Source organism: Vipera berus (assembly GCF_964194415.1).
Source record: "Vipera berus genome assembly, chromosome: 1".
Taxonomy (NCBI): domain Eukaryota; kingdom Metazoa; phylum Chordata; class Lepidosauria; order Squamata; family Viperidae; genus Vipera; species Vipera berus.
This window is the reverse complement of record NC_138202.1, coordinates 360263991-360280839: the sequence shown is the minus strand read 5'-3', so window position 1 is coordinate 360280839 and position 16849 is coordinate 360263991. Positions and strand designations below refer to the sequence as shown.

The following is a 16849-nucleotide window of genomic DNA, read 5'->3' as shown; positions in this document are numbered from 1 at the left end:
ACGGAGAGAAGAGCCACAAAGATGGTTAGGGGAGTGGAGGCCAAAACGCGGTTGCAGGAATTGGGTATGTCTCGTTTAATGAAAAGAAAGACCAGGGGTGACATGACAGCAGCGTTCTAATATTTGAGGGGCTGCCACAAACCCTCTGGGGGTTGAGCTATTCTCCGAAGCACCTGGAGGCAGGAGAAGAAACAATGGATGGAAATTGATCAGGGAGAGAAGCAACCTGGAACTAAGGAGGAATTTTTAGTGATCACCACGATGTAAAAAAGAGGTTGAGACTCTGGAAAGAGTGCAGAGAAGAGCAACAAAGAGGATTTTCAGAGGCTGGAGGCTAAAACATATAAGGAACGGCTGCTGGAATTGGGTATGTCTAGTGAAAAGAGACTAAGGGTGTTATGGATAGCAGTCTTCCAATATTTTTAGAATAGAATAGAAAGAATAGAATAGAGTAGAATACAGTAGAGTAGAGTAGAGTAGAGTAGAGTAGAGTAGAGTAGAGTAGAATGGAATAGAATAGAAGAATAGAATAGAATAGAATAGAATAGAATAGAATAGAATAGAATAGAATAGAATAGAATAGAACAGAACAGAATATGGAATGGAATGGAATGGAATAGAATAGAATAGTGTAATAGGATGGGATGGGATGGGATGGAATAGAATGGAATGGAATGGAATGGAATAGAATAGAATAGAATAGAATAGAATAGAATAGAATAGAATAGAATAGAATAGAATAGAATAGAATAGAATAGAATAGAATAGGAATAGATGGAAAATAAATAATAGAAGAGAAGAGAATAGAGCAGATGAGAATGCAGAATAAAATAGAAAATAGAATAGAAAGAAAATAGAATAGAATAGAATAGAATAGAATAGAATAGAATAATATTAGAATAGAATAGAATAGAATAGAAGAATAGAATAGAATAGAATAGAATAGAATAGAATAGAATAGAATAATATTAGAATAGAATAGAATAGAATAGAATAGAATAGAATAGAATAGAATAGAATAGAATAGAATAGAATAGAACTGAAAGGGACCTTGGAGGTCTTCTAGTCCAGCCCCCTGCTCAAGCAGGAGAACCTATACCATCTCAGACAGGTGAATGTCTAATTTCTTCTTTAAAATCTCCAGTGTTGGAAGCACCCACAACGTCTGGTGGCAACCTGTTCCACTGGTTGATTGTCCTCACTGTCATGAAGTTTGTCCTCAATTCCAGGTTGCTTCTCTCCTTGATCAGTTTCCATCCGTTGCTTCTTGTCCTGCCTTCAGGCGCTTTGGAGAACAGGTTGACTCCCTCTTCTTTGGGGCAGCCCCTCAAATACTGGAATGCTGCTATCCTGTCTCCCCTATTTCTTCTTTTCTTTAGACTAGCCAAACCCAGGTCCTGCAGCCGTTCTTTGTATGTTTTGGTCTCCAGGCCTTGGATCACCTCAGTTGCTCTTCTCTGAATTTTTTCCAAACTCTCAGCATCTTTTTTGTGATATGGTGACCAAATTTGGGTGCAATATTCCAGGTATGGTGTTACTAGGGCTTTATAAAGCGGTACTAATACTTTGCGTGATCTTGATTCTATGCCTCTGTTTAAACAACCCAGGATTGTATTAGCTTTTTTGGCTGCTGCCGCACACAGCTGGCTCATAGGCAAGTGATCATCCACCAGGACTTCAAGGTCCCTCTCACAGCGGCCATAAAGAAGAGGGGGGGGGGGGTCAACGTATTTTCCAAGGCACCTGAAAGCAGGACAAGAAGCAACAGATGGAAACTAAGGAGAGAAAAGTTACTTCCATCAGTGCTGGAAGGGAATGGAGTTTGCCTTCTGTTTATGTACAGGAACTACAGTAAACAACAGCCTAATGAAGGAATCACCAAGCAGGAAACAGCACTCCCCCCAACACTGTTAGGGCAAGCAGCTGGTACATAATGAGAACAAAACCCACACTCCCTTCTAGCATCTGATGATGTTACCTAGTTGGGTCTAACAACTGTTTATTTCACAGTTGTGGCAAGAAAGGTCATAATACAGGGCAAAACTCACTTAACAGCTGTCTCGCTTAGCAACAGAAATTTCGGGCTCAGTTGTGGCCATAAGCTGAGGACCATCTGTATCCCAGCTATGGTTCAAAAAATGTGAGGCCCACAAACGGATACCTGTGCTTTCATGGACACTCTGTATTTATAGAGAATTAACGCATACAAATTATTTTGTCTCCCAACGACGTTTAGGTTCAAAGGAGAAGACCTCACTGAGAAACCGGCAGGCTCCCATCAAGGTCTGGAAAACAAAACGAGAACTCACGTTCCCGGGAAGGGAGAGGAGAACCTGGATGCGGACAGTGACTTGCGAACCGACAGCAGCGACAGTGAGGGAGTCCCGGAGACACGTGGCGAGCGGAAGGCTGCTGGGCCAGGTGATGGGTACCATCGTGGTCGCCATTCGAAGCCTCGGCAAAGCCAGAGGGATTCGAGGTCACCCAGTGAGGAAAGACGCCCGCACTCCCCTCAGGCAGAGAAGCCAGACCGCAGAAGAGACGAGCCTCGCCACCATGATGGAAAGAATAACCCGAGAAGACACGGAAAGGACGAGCGAAGCAGGGCCGAAGGGCATCATCGGAGGCGAGACGACCGAGAGGACCGGCACAGGAAGAAGGATCGGGAGGAAGAGGAGGAGGAAGAAGAGAAGCGAGAGCAGAGGCGAGGAAGAGAAAAGAAGGAACATCGGTCCAGAGAGAACGACCAAGATGGAGAGAAGGAAAAAGGACGGGGAAAGGATGCAGCCAGCAGGGAAGACAGAGACGAGAAGCCGAAACACGGGTGGAAACGCAACTCGGGGTCCGGTGCCCAAGAAGACCCCCAAACTCAAGGGGGAAACCTTCCGAGCCCAGAGAAATCACCTCAGTTGACACACGAGGCTTCGGCTGACAGCAGAGAGGCCCCAGAGAAGTCGGCCGAGAAAGTCAACAAATTTGCTAAGCGCAGCGACCAGGAGTCCGTCTCGTCCGCCCGGGACCGCTACCTCGCACGGCAAATGGCCCGCATGGGCAGCAAAACCTATGTGGAAAAAGAGGAAGATTAGGGGTGGCTAGACTGGTGGGATCTGAGGAGGAAAATTCGCTGGGAATCTCAGGGGCTCTTTGAGCTGAGGTAAGATTGGGGGCTATTTATTTCAAGGATTCTGGATGCGAGAAGCCAAGATACGAACCTCGGAGGGAGCCGAGACTCCTTTTAGCCTGCCTGTTTTGAGGCCGGGAGTCTGCTGGGCCAGTTTTGAGGCTTAGCCAGGGCCAAAAAAAAAAAATAACCCAAACCCTTCAGAGACATTTCCTCAAGATTCAAAAATTTGAGGAAGAAAAAGCATGCAGATTATACAAGATCAGGGACAATCTAACGTTTGTTTTGTTTCGTTTTAAGCGCAGATGTAAAGATTAGGAGTTGCTGTTTGGCGTTTTCTTACTTCTGCCTTCCAGAGCCAGCCAAATAAAGTGAAAAGGAGAACTGCTTTAGGCTCTGTTGTTTTTTTATACACGCTGAATCTTCAGCGCTGGTGATGCTACCTCGTTTGGTAATGGAATACCTGCAAGAGAAGAACCCAGCTCAGAGAGCACCAAAGATTATTCCTCCTCCCCCTCCTCCTCCTCCTAGCACTGATGATGTTCGCTAGTTGGGTCATGAAATGTCTGCATGAAAACAACCAAGCTCAGAGGGCACCAAGCACCCCACAGTCCTCCTCCTCCTCCCTTCTAACATTGATGATGTTCCCTAGTTGGGTCATGAAAAGTCTGCAAGGAAGACAAGTTCAGAGAGCACCAAGGTCCCCACAGTCCTCCTCCTCCTCCTCCTCCTCCTGCTCCTCCTCCCTTCTAACATTGATGATGTTCCCTAGTTGGGTCATGAAATGTCTGCAAGGAAGACAAGTTCAGAGAGCATCAAGGACCCCACAGGTCTTCTTCCTCCTCCTCCTCCTCCTCCTCTTCATCCCTTCTAACCCTGATGATGTTACCTAGTTGGGTCATGAAATGTCTGCAAGAAAACAACCCAGACTCAGAGAGCACCAAGGACCCCACAGTCTTCCTCCTCCTCCTCCTCCTCCTCCTCCAAACCTTATTCCCTCCTAGGACTGATGATGTTCCCTAGTTGGGTAATGAGACATCCGTAAGAAAACCGTCTAACTCAGCACCCAGTTGAACCCTGAACTCCAGATACTCCCGTCTGTTAATTAGGATGAATAGTCAGCATAAAAACGCGGGCCATAAAATAGGGAATTTCCTGCTGTGTATCAGCTCTCTGGGCCAGACGAGCGCCAAGACTTTACGAGTCTGCCCATGATCCTCCTATCTCGGCCTTATCAAGAGGAACCTGGGAGGGTCCATGTTTTTATAACCCAGCCAAACTCCGTCCTTTCCCGGGTCACCTTCCCGCGACCTTTTCTAAAAGGGCTGCATCAAACACCGCTCCTTTTCCAAAATACCGCATTTCCCCCCCCCCCCCAAAAAAAATAAATTCCAAATTGTGGTTTGTTCAAGACTGGTCTGTTCCTCTAGACCAGGAATCCACGTCCTCGGCTTCTTTTAAGACGCCTTGGACTTCAATTCCCAGAATTCCTCAGCCAGCGTGGCTGGCTGGGGAATTCTGGGAGTTGAAGTCCCCGTGTTGGAAGTGCATCAATGGAAAACCTGGCGTTAAAGCCTGGATCCGACGTCGGAAAAGCTCCTCGGCGTAGACTCGCATTTATCTTCCCGAACGAAGTTAAATTTCTTAAAAGATTTTTTTTTTCTCGGTGCGAAGTAGCTGATGTTTACATCCCGTCTCCTGGAAAGCTATTCGGAGGGGCCCTTGTATTTTATGGTTGCCACGGAGACAGCAGGGACCTTTTTTTTTTTTGCAAAGTATCCCAAAATAGACGCTTTCCTCTTCCTTTTGCACGTGGGGTGGGCGATCTTAAAAGAAGGGGTTTTTTTTTAGGGGATTTCTTTCCAGGCACTTGAATCTGGCGGAAAGTTCCCCTCACGGAATTTCTAAAGTCTTGGACCCCACGAAGGTTTTTCCAGAAAGTTCTACTTGTTCCTTTACAAAGCGGGAAAGGACGGCTGTCCTACAGCCGAAGCGGCTGCTGAAATGGGAGAGGATTTGGGAAACTTTTCCTATAAAAGCTTTAATTTGTCCGAAATGGGATAGGGTTTGCTTCCTGAGCAGGGGGTGGTGGACTAGATGACCTCCAGGGTCTGTTCCAACATCATCATCATCATTATTAATAATAATAATTACATGTTTAAACAAAAAAAATCAGATTAAATTTCAGCAGAAAGGGAAGGCGGTCCTCAACTTACAACCACGACTGAGTCCAAAATTTCTGCCGCTGAGTGGGACAGTGGTTTTAAGTGAGTGTGGCCCTGCTTTACGACCTTCCTTGCCACGGTTGTTAAATGAATCACTGCAGTTGTGACACAGTGGTGAGGTGACTCTGGCTTCCCCCATTGACTTTGCTTGGCAGAAAGCCGCAAAAGGGGATCACCACCCCCACCCCCCCACACACAGATACTGCAACCGTCATAACTGTGAGTCAGTTGCCAAATGTCTGAATTTTGATCCGGTGATGATAAGGATGGCGCAATGGTCATTTCAAAAATGAAGGAGGACTGTGGGATCCTTGGTGCTCTGTGAGCTGGGTGGTTTTCTTGCAGACATTTCATGACCCAACCAGGTAATAGCATCAATGCTAGAAGGGAGGAGGAGGAGGAGGATGACGATGACGACTGTGGGGTCCTTGGTGCTCTCTGAGCTGGGTGCTTTTCTTGCAGACGTTTCATGACCCAACTAGGTAACATCATAAATGCTGGAAGTGATCAGCTGACCCCTGAGTTACAAATACCCTCTTCTATTGATTAGCAAATGCAAGTACACATTTCCTACCCCCTCCTCTCCAATCTCCTTCACAGCCCAGGAACTAGGGAGTGTCCCAAAGGAATGGATAGAATATAGAATAGAATAGAGTATAAAATAGAATATAGAATAGAATAGAATAGAATAGAATAGAATAGAATAGAATAGAATAGAATAGAATAGAATAGAATAGAATAGAATAGAATAGAATAGAATAACAGAGTTGGAAGGGACCTTGGAGGTCATCTAGTCCAACCCCCTGCTCAGGCAGGTAGCCCTACACCATTTCAGACAAATGGCTGTCCAATCTCTTCTTAAAGACCTTCCAGTGTTGGAGCACCCACAACTTCTGGTTCCCCTGGTTAATTGTTCTCACTGCCAGGAAGTTTCTCCTTAGTTCCAAGTTGCTTCTCTCTTTGATCAGTTTCCATCCGTTGCTTCTTGTCCTTGTCTTCTGGTGCTTTTGGAGAATAGGTGGAGAAAAAAAACCCCACCCACTTCTTTGGGGCAGCCCCTGAGATATCAGAACACTGCTATCGTGTCACCCCTGCTCCTTATTTTCATTAAACTAGACATACCCAATTCCAGCAACCGTTCTTTATATCAGGGGTCCCCAACCACCCACCTGGTCCATGGACCAGTACCGAGCCACGGCACGCCAGCAACTGGTCCGCACAAACAAGCAAAGCCCCATCCGCAGGATGCAGGCAGCACACAAAACCATGCACCCTCCGGGCCGCGGAAAATCCTCCCTCCACGGAACCAGCATTCCCTGGTGCCAAAAAGGATGGGTGCCTCTGCTTTATATGTCGGGCTTGAATGGGTCTTAGCAAAGTATTAAGGTTGGCGTCTCCAACCTTGGGAACTTTAAAACTTGTGGACTTCAACTCCCAGAATTCCTCCGTTGAAATGCACAAGTCTTAAAATTGCCAAGATTGGAGAGCCCTGCGTTAAGAGACACACTTAATCCTGGGATTGGGAAGAATCCAAGATTTGTCACCCTCTGTGATATATATACACATTCAATCTTCTCTGCTGTGCTTAACGGCATCCTCCCAGGGTTCCCACACCAGAGTAATCTGGTGAGAATCCGGCAGGCTGCTTGTTTGACTTGTGCACGTCACCCCAGCGTTGCTTGCGCCGAGGACCCCAGCATGAGGTCCCTCCCAGTGTACCGGCAGCCTATTCGTTTAGCGACCGTTCAAAGCTACAACGGCACTGCAAAAGTGGCTGACGACCGCTTTGTCACCCTGATGACCGTTCCAGCATCTCTTCGGTCACATGATCAAACTGGAGACACTTGGAAACTGGCAGGTACCTCCGACAGCAGACACTCGGAGAAAATCACACTCCATAGGAACGAATGCGAGGCGACTCGAAAGAATATGGCCGGTTGAAACAAACAGAGCAATGATGCTCTTACGAGTGGAATGCAGAAACGCTGATGACATAAATGCAGTCTCCCCACTCCGATGATTTCATCCTGACAACGTTGGTAGTTAGTCAACGAAAACTCGATTTTTAAACCGTATTAAGCAACCAAGCTATGCGGTTTCAGTCAACACGTCCTTCCCCTGAGACTTTAAATTTTAGTCATTTAGTCACCAGAAAGGCAAAGTACAACTTCCATTTTTATTGTCACACCAACTTTATTACAACACCTTGACTGTTGACAGACACAGACGTACACTGCACTTGGCACATTCCAGAAAAGCAGCAACAAAAGATAACAGAGGTGGCCTATTGCACCCATCGCGCGCCTAGTTCTGTAAAAGAAAAGTCCAGTTTTTTTAAAATTTCTTTATTCATTTCTCTGTACGAAAATGATTTGACGCGCAAGTTCCCGGTTTGCGCGGAATGAGTTGCTTTGGCTTGGAGAAAGGTTTAAACAAGGTTTGTGCAACCTTGGCCCCGCTTTAAGACTGGGCTGACTTCAACTCCCAGAATTCCCAAGCCAGCCTGGCTGGTGAATTCTGGGAGTTGAAGTCTGCCCAGTCTTAAAGCAGGCCAAGGTTGGACAAACCTGGCCCAACTCTTTTTCTGCAGATAACCCAGAAGCAGCAAATTCTGTTTCTGGATCAACCAATTGATTTTAAGATGATTTTCTTTGGACACCTTGGAGGATTCCACGGGTGGGTAGGGTTCAAAAGGGCGCCTGTGCAACAGCCGTGTAAATTTGGCTCCCCTTTTGTGTGCGTTCGACGGTTTTCGACCAGCCCAGGTGAGGGAACGGTTTTACACCTTGTTTTGGGGAATTACCCTATATGCATGCTAAACATGTGTTTCCACCTGGTTTATAGTTTTCACCTTCGTCTGTTTGATCAAGAGGAAACTCTTACCGCCAGCTTCTTGCAAAGGGGATCCCGTGCTTGGCGGCACCTCCTGTGGGATTTAGAGGGATTGTGAAATGTCCTAGTGGACAACACACACACACTCGCACACTCGGGGTGGGTGGGTAGAGGGTGCCCTTCCCTCTACTGCAACTTCACCGCAGGGAAAGAGGCCTTCAGCAAGAAGAGGCTTGACTTGGGGCACGATCATCCAAGTAGTATATCAATAGTAGAGACTGTATTTCAGGGTTAGACTGTTGGGTGCTCGCTGAGCTGGGTGGTTTTCTTGCAGACGTTTCATGACCCAGCTAGGGAACAATTATCAGTGCTAGAAGGAGGAAGGAGGAGGAGGAGGAGGAGGAGGAGGAGGAGGAGGAGGAGGAGGAGGAGGAGGAGGAGGAGGACTGTCGGGTCCTTGGTGTTCTCTGAGCTGGGTGGTTTTCTTGTAAATATTTCATGACTCAACTGGGTAACATTGTCAGTGCTAGAAGGGAGTGGGTTTGTGAAGAGGAGGAGGAGGAGGAGGAGGAGGAGGAGGAGGAGGAGGAGACGATGACCTGTGGGTTCCTTGGTGCTCTCGGCGCCTGTTTCCTTGCAGACATTTCATGACCCAACTAGGTGACATCACCCACGTTCTCTTTACAGGGCTTACAGAGCACTGATTATGTTACCTAGCACGGTAACGAAACGTCTGCAAGAAAACCCACCAAGCGCCGAGAGCACCAAGGACCCCAACGTAGTCTTGGGTCATTTCGGGGCTCCGCCTGGAGTCTGCATTTTGCGGACAAGAGGGAATTCTATCCAGGTGGGCAAAGGACATCTGGCTACGTCCCTTGACCACTTCCCAGCTCCTGACCACCGTCTTCAGATGGGGGTGGAGTGGGATGTGCGTGAATGGGCAGCCAAATCAGAGCCAGCCCTAGTCGGCCTAAAATCCAGATTAAGGAGGATCCCACTAAACCAGTTTCAGAGTTGGGATCCACGCCCCCTCAGTTAAGCAAAACCGCCCCAAACCATGCACGCACCCAGATGTGTTTTTTTTTCTCAAGGAGGACTAGTCTCTTTCAAGCTCCTGGCATTGCTATTTTTCCAGCTGTGGGTAAGGGTGGTTTTTTTTAATCTCCCCCCCCTTTTTTTTCTTTTTACCTTCCAGCAGTTTGCGGCACGTGCCACTTTTAAACCCTAACGTTATCTCTCCCGCAGGGTTTGAGCTGGATTAAGCTAAGATCACGATTAACAAACCTGGGCGAACCGTTCCTGCTTTTGTTCTCGGGGTTTCCCCCCCCACCTTGGTGAAAAAAATACTGAGATTCTTTGCCACGACACAACAGAGATCTAGTACCGGGTTGGGGGGGGGGAATGTCACAATGGATGGTGTTTGCACACACAGGTGCCTCTAAGACACTCTTCACTTGCACAGAGGCCCAAGGAATGCTGAGGAAAACCATGCATATCCATTCAGACGGCTCCAGGTCCAGGGAACGGGGGTGGGGTGTGGGGTGTGGGGGGGTCGGCAGTGAGTATTCACTTGCACTCAAGTGTTCAAAAGAAAGTCACGGGCGTTCAGACGATCCTGGGGTTCCCCGGGCGGTTGTCTGTAGGGGATCGCTTCCGAGATCTTCCTTGCCTTCCGTGCCGAGAACGTTCCCCGGAGGACATTCAGGTCTTCGGAACAAAAGCAGAAGGCAGACGGGAGACAGGATCGGGCCCCTTTCCTTGTCTCTCCCTTTCTGCCCAGCCCCCCCCCCCCAAATGTGGGGGCGACCTATGCGGCGTTCATGTGGATCCCATCGAAGGGAATCTCCGTGGACGTTTCGGGCGTGATGCTCTTCAAGAAACGCTGCAGAGGAGAAGACAACACAATGGCAGTGAGAGGCAGCCCACACAACGGCTGGCTCCAGGGGGACCCCCAGAGGTGGAGAGAAGGTACCCTAACTTTCTCCCCAATGAACTGGGGCACGGGGTGAGGGTTCAGATACTGGGGGATTCTGGGAGTGGAAGTCCACCCCTCTTAAAGCAGGCTGGCTGTGGGATTCTGGGAGTGGAAGTCCTCCCTTCTTAAAGCAGGCTGGCTGGGGGATTCTGGGAGTGGAAGCCCACCCCTCTTAAAGCAGGCTGTCTGGGGGATTCTGGGAGTGGAAGCCCACCCCTCTTAAAGCAGGCTGGCTGGGGGATTCTGGGAGTGGAAGCCCACCCCTCTTAAAGCAGGCTGGCTGGGGGATTCTGGGAGTGGAAGCCCACCCCTCTTAAAGCAGGCTGGCTGGGGGATTCTGGGAGTGAAGGTCCTCCCTTCTTAAAGCAGGCTGGCTGGGGGATTCTGGGAGATGAAGCCCACCCCTCTTCAAGCAGGCTGGCTGGGGGATTCTGGGAGTGGAAGCCCACCCATCTTAAAGCAGGCTGGCTGGGGGATTCTGGGATTGGAAGTCCAGCCCTCTTAAAGCAGGCTGGCTGGGGAATTCTGGGAGTGGAAGCCCACCCATCTTAAAGCAGGCTGGCTGGGGGATTCTGGGAGTGGAAGTCCACCCATCTTCAAGTTGCCAAGGTTGTGAAATCATCCATCCCGGGGAGCTGCCTCTGTTGGTGGAGAAGCCCATGCTTTGCCTTCCTCCTGCAATTCCTTCAGTTGCCTCCAGCCGAGGCCCGGCCTACCTCTTTGAGAGTCCCTGGAGTCCTTGCCAAGCGATAAACCATGTAGGCCGGGATGCAGATGAAGGAGGAAGTCCCAATGCAATAGCCCAGCACCATGGTCCAGTACGGGTAGCTGTAGTCAAAAAGGCGGAGGTCCGGTGGGCTGGCCATGAAGCTGCAGAGGATAAACTGGAGAAGACCCCCAAGGTCTTAGCTGGTGGGGCAGAACCCAAAGGCTGAAACTCCAGACCCACCATCAGTGGTCATTCTTGGCCTCTCAGACCTAGTCAGGGTGGCAGAACCCAAAGACTGGAGCTCTAGGGCCACCATCCCTCGCGAACTTCTCAGGACCTAACCAATGGGGCAGAGACCGAGGGGCACGTGTGGGGTACCAGCTCAGCCTTCTTTTGGCCGATGGGATCTCAAGCCAGGCGCCATCAGGTCCAGAAGAAGACCAGAGAAGGGACTTTTTCCAAGCAACACCTTGGTATGTTTAGACAGGCCTGGCTGATGCCATCTTCATGATGCCACTTTCCGTAGATCCAGCCCAGCGTTTTCATTCCCACGGCTGCCTTCCCAGAATCCTGAAGGACTTCAACTGTCCATCTTCAACCTCCCCCATCCTCACCCCCCCCCAAACTCCATCCAGCGATGGACGGCGAGTGAGATTGTGCAAAGGCCCCAGAAACAGCCTTCCTCTCCTTGCACACCCCCTTCGCTCTGAAAAAGCGTCTCCCTTTTTAAAATCTTCTTTAGCCAGCTGGCAAGGCTGTGGATTTTTGCCCTTCTAGCTGTTCCGCCTGCAAAAAGCACAGCTTGCAAAGTGTTGGGTATTTACAATTGCCGAAAGTATCCTCGTAAATTGGAGGGATAAGTAATTATCTTCCGCCTTCTCACCTTTTACTATTTCGCTCCTCTTTTCGCCAGTTAAAAACAAAGGAGAAGCAAACAAGGGAACAGCAGGAGAGACGGTAAGTGTGTGTGCTGACTTACTCCTGACCTAACCTCAACTCCCCAGAAATTAAAAATTTATTTGAGACATCCATGGCAACACACACAGACACACAGACACACACACACACACCCTCTCGTGTTCCTATTTGAACTGTCCTCAACAACCAAGCAAACACCGTTTGCCGGATTATTGCTTTGTATTTCTTTTTTTTTTCCCAGGATCATAAAAATCATGGGATAAACAAGAAGGGGTGTGTGTGTGTGTGTGTGTGTGCATGTTAGACCAAGGGCTGACGTGATCACACGTGATTGTTTACCCGTTTTATTCTTAGCAATAAAGTTAAGCTTTGCTAAACAGACATCCATCATGCTAGCAAAGCAAAGGCTGTGTTTTGCCCAGGTCAGGGAGACCTAGAGAAGGTTGCTTACACCTTGGCTGTCCCCTGTGTAGTGTTGACGGCCCTTAAAAAAGGCAGACGAAGCTAATTTTGGAACAAGGAGTTCTGGCTTTGCGGAGCAAGGCTAGAAACAGCTCTGTCAAACCAGGATGTAAAATTGAAGGATAATATAGGGCTGGAAAGAGAGAGAGAGAGAGAGAGAGAGAGAGAGAGAGAGAGAGAGAGAGAGAGAGAGAGCAGACGTGTTGGGAGGGGTGTCTGCGTGTCTGCAGGGTAGGGCCAAAACGGGACGGTGTGCTCCAACTGGTGGGGGGCATTTCAGACAAAAACAGGTAGAGCTTCCAGCACACCTTGATGGAGACCGTCTTGATTTACAGGACAGGATCTATTTGCAGAGTTGACGTTGTGGGGTCCTGGGCCCTCCCTGAGCTGGGTTGTTTTCTGGGAGACGTTCCATGTGGGTAACTACATCAGTGCTAGAAGGGAGGAGGGTTTGCGGAGAGGAGGAGGAGGAGGAGGAGGAGCAGAAGAAAGAGGAAAAGGAGGAAGAGCGTGGTGATCCTTCATAGTCTCTGACCTTGGTGGTTTTCTTGCAGACGTTTCATGACCCAAGTAGAGAACATCATCAGTGCTAGAAGGATGTGTGTATGTGTGGAGAGGAGGAAGAAGAGGAGGAGGAGGAGGAGGAGGAGGAGGAGGAGGAGAACGACTGTGGGGTCCTTGATGCTTTCTGAGCTGAATTGATTTTCTTGCAGATGTTTCTTGACCCAACTAGGGAACATCATCAGTGCAAGAAGGGAGTGGGGTTTGCAGGGAGGAGGAGGAGGACTGTGGGGTCCTTGATGCTCTCTGAGCTGGGGGGTTTTCTTTCAGACGTTTCATGACCCAACTAGGGAACATCATCAGTGCTAGAAGAATGTGTGTATGTGTGGGGAGGAGGAAGAGAAGGAGAGGAGGAAGAGGAGGAGGAGGGGGAGGACTGTGGGGTCCTTGGTGCTCTCTGATCTGGATGGTTTTCTTGCAGACGTTTCATGACCCAACTAGGGAACATTAATGCAAGACGGGTGTGGGTTTGTGGAGCAGCAGGAGGAGGGGGAGGGGGAGGACGGTGGGATCCTTGTTGCTCTCTGAGCTTGGTGGTCCTACTCACCAGGATGAAAGCAGGGCTGATGACCACCCAGCAGATCCTCCAGAACCAGCCTGGGAAGAAGCCAAGCATCTCCTTCACATCGCCGCAAAATTGGGTGACCCCTGTGGAGGGACACAAAGCAGGAATGAGGCCCCATGGCGGAAAAGCAGGCAAAAGATGGGTCAGGCCAGTTTCCTGCCTTAGCAGGGGGTTGACCTCCAAGGTCCCTTCCAACTTCTTCTTCTTCTTCTTCTTCTTCTTCTTCTTCTTCTTCTTCTTCTTCTTCTTCTTCTTCTTCTTCTTCTTCTTCTTCTTCTTCTTCTTCTTCTTCTTCTTCTTCTTCTTCTTCTTCTTCTTCTTCTACTTCTTCTTCTTCTTCTTCTACTTCTTCTTCTTCTTCTTCTTCCTCTCTCTCTCTCTTCTTCTTCTTCTTCTTCTTCTTCTTCTTATTATTATTATTATTATTATTATTATTATTATTATTATTATTATTATTATTATTATTATTATTATTATTACCCATGAGGAGCAAAGGAACGTCACAGCTCCTGTGTCCTGCAGCTTGAAATCTGGGGGAGGGAGGGGGGAGTTGCAATGAAAAGGGGGGGGGGGAGGTAAAACTCAACCTGGATGCCTGCGATAAAGTCCTCAGGGATGAGAAGAAGCGGGCTTCCAAACATAGGGGCCTCGTGAATTCCTTGTCCTTATGGAAGCCCACCACATCTAGACTGCCTTGGCTCAACGTCTTTGCAGATGCTCTGTCCTCCAGGTCACGGTTATCCCAAAGATGCTTTTTCAGGAGGCAACTGGACTGTCTGGTGTTTTTTTTTTCCTTTGAAGACGTTTCGCTTCTCCTCCAAGAAGCTTCTTTGGTTCTGACCGGATGGTGGGGAATGGAAGGATTTATACTCCTTGCAGAGAGCTGGTCATTTGCATCCTTTTAGAGAGTCGTTGAGGCCACTTGGAGGTTGACCTGTATCCTCGGGGTCACCTGAGTGGTGGAAATGGAGCCTTCTTGGAACTCTGAAACTTCCACAACCATATGCACCACTCAGGTGACCCTGAGGACACAGGTAAAACCTCCAAGTGGCCTCAACGACTCTCTAAAAGGATGCAAATGACCGGCTTTCTGCAAGGAGTATAAATCCTTCTATTCCCCACCATCCAGTCAGAGCTGAAGAAGCTTTTTGGATGAATAGAATAGAATAGAGCTGGAAGGGACCTTGGAGGTCTTCTAGTCCAGCCCCCCGCTTAAGCAGGAGAACCTATATCATCTCAGACAAGTTACTGTCTATCCTCTTCTTAAAAATCTCCAATGATGGAAGCACCCACAACATCTGAAGGCAAGCTGTTCCACTGGTTAATTGTCCTCCCTGTTAGGAAGTTTCTCCTTAGTTCTGCGTTGCTTCTCTCCTGGATTAGTTTCCCTTCGTTGCTTCTTGTCCTGCCTTCAGGTGCTTTGGAGAAGAGCTTGACTCCCTCTTCTTTGGGGCAGCCCCTGAGATACTGGAAGACTGCTATCATGTCTCCCCTATTTCTTCTTTTCTTCCGACTAGCCAAACCCAAGTCCCACAGCCCTTCTTCGTATGTTTTAGTCTCCTGGCTTCTGATCATCTTAGTTGCTCTTCTCTGCACTTTTTCCAAACTCTCAACATCTTTTTAGTGCTATGGTGACCAAAACTGGCTGCAGTATTCCCGATGTGGCCTCCCTAGGGTTTTATAAAGCGGGACTAATACTTTCTGTGATCTTGATTCTACCCCTCTGTTTATGCAACAACCCAGGATTGTATTCGCTTTTTTGGCCGCTGCCGCCGAGAAGCAACACGTCTTCAAAGGAAAACAAGAAAGTTCAGCTGCCTCTTGAAAAAAAAGCACCCTTGGGACTGCCTTGGCGCCTTCTTCTTCCAGGTGGGGAGAGATGGGGGGTCCGCCAGAGCCTTGCCACCCCAAGGAAGAAGACATCATCCTTTCTAAACCATCTTTCCCCCCCACACACACACAAACAACGACGGGCATGTGGGAACTCACCATAGAACCAAGCCACGGCGATGGATTCCAGAAACACCACGGCTATCACGGCCGGCCCCGTGGCATATTCTTCAAAGAGTTTCACCACGTAGGCCCCTCCCTGGGAGAAAGGAAAGAAGAAGAAGCATTGAGAGAAGGAAAGACCCCCCCCCAAAAAAAACCAGACTGGTGGGTGCAGCTCCTTCAAACTTCAAAAGAAACGCCCCACAGGCGTGAAGACAAATAACGCACCTTCGATTTATTTATCTATCTAGCAAATTTATTTGCCTCCCCCTCCATCCCGCAGTTGAGGCTACCCTGAGTGCTTTAATATTTATTATTATTTATTGCGGGGGGGTCTTGGTGCTCTCTGAGCTGGGGTTTTTTGTTGCGGACGTTTCATCAGCCAACTAGGGGACAAAATCAGTGCTAGAAGGGAGGGGGGATTGTGGAGGAGGAGGAGGAGGAAGATTGTGGGGTCCTTGGTGCTCTCTGAGCTGGGTGGTTTTCTTGCAGGCATTTCATGACCCAACTAGGGAACATCATCAGTGCTAAAAGGGAATGGGAGGAAGAGGAGGAGGAGGAGGAAGAAGAGGAGAAGGAGGAGGAGGAGGAGGAGGAAGAGGAGGAGGAGGAGGAAGGACTGTGGGGTCCTTGGTGCTCTCTGAGCTGGGTGGTTTTCTTGCAGGCATTTCATGATTCAACTAGGAAACAATATCAGTGCTAGAAGAGAGTGGGAGGAGGAGGAGGAAGAGGAGGAGGAGGAGGAGGAGGAGGAAGACTGTGGGGTCCTTGGCGCTCTCTGAGTCTGGGTGGTTTCCTTGCAGACCTTTCATGACCCAACTAGGTAACATCATCAGTGCTGGGAGGAGGAGGAGGAGGAGGAGGAGGAGGAGAAGGACGACGACTGTGGGGTCCTTGGTGCTCTCTGAGCTGGGCTGTTGTCTTGAAGACGTTTCATGACCCAACTAGGGAACATCATCAGTGCTAGAAGGCAGGAGGAGGGGGAGGGGGAGGGGGAGGAGGCGGAGGAGGAGGAGGAAGACTGTGGGGTCCTTGGCGCTCTCTGAGCTGGGTGGTTTTCTTGCAGATATTTCATCACCCAACTAGGTAAAGTCTTGGGTGCTAGAAGGAGGAGGAGGGGGGAAGGAAGAAGAAAAGGACCGTGGGGTCCCTGGAGTTCTCTGAGCTTGTTTTTCTTCTTCTTCTTACAGACGTTTCATGACCCAGCTAGGCAACACCATCAGTGTCACAGCAAATAGTAAACATTATTTATTTAGCCCATGGTTTCTACGCCACCATTTCCAGTTCTTCTCTCTGCCTTGGTGATTAAGCAGGGAATCCAAGGGCTACATTCCATCGCATCAAGTGTGGACTTCAAATCCCAGAATCCCTCAGCCACCATGTGTGGACTTCAACTCCCAAAATTCCTCGCTGCCGTGCGTCAGACCTGATACACAGCGATCCTTGCCGGACTCTGGGAACTATTAAGGAGACGCCGTCTTCGCCCTCT

At 48.9% G+C, this 16849-nt stretch overlaps 2 protein-coding genes across 3 annotated transcripts in view; one reads left to right on the top strand and one right to left on the bottom strand.

Moving 5' to 3' along the window:
* Positions 1–3492, top strand: part of NSRP1 (nuclear speckle splicing regulatory protein 1) — a 37323-nt gene extending 33831 nt beyond the window's left edge. For both annotated transcript variants that reach the window (XM_081338155.1, XM_081338156.1), the window contains exon 7: positions 2237–3492. In XM_081338155.1, coding sequence (XP_081194281.1) covers positions 2237–3086 — 850 coding nt within the window. In that variant the 3' untranslated portion in view covers positions 3087–3492. The remainder of the gene's footprint in view (positions 1–2236) is intronic.
* A 5138-nt stretch (positions 3493–8630) lies between these two features.
* SLC6A4 (solute carrier family 6 member 4) overlaps positions 8631–16849 on the bottom strand; it is a 51050-nt gene continuing 42831 nt past the window's right edge. The window contains exons 10-13 of the mRNA XM_081338032.1: positions 15358–15457; positions 13351–13451; positions 10870–11037; positions 8631–10060 (exon numbers count right to left, since the gene is read on the bottom strand). Coding sequence (XP_081194158.1) covers positions 9986–10060; positions 10870–11037; positions 13351–13451; positions 15358–15457 — 444 coding nt within the window. The 3' untranslated portion in view covers positions 8631–9985. The remainder of the gene's footprint in view (positions 10061–10869; positions 11038–13350; positions 13452–15357; positions 15458–16849) is intronic.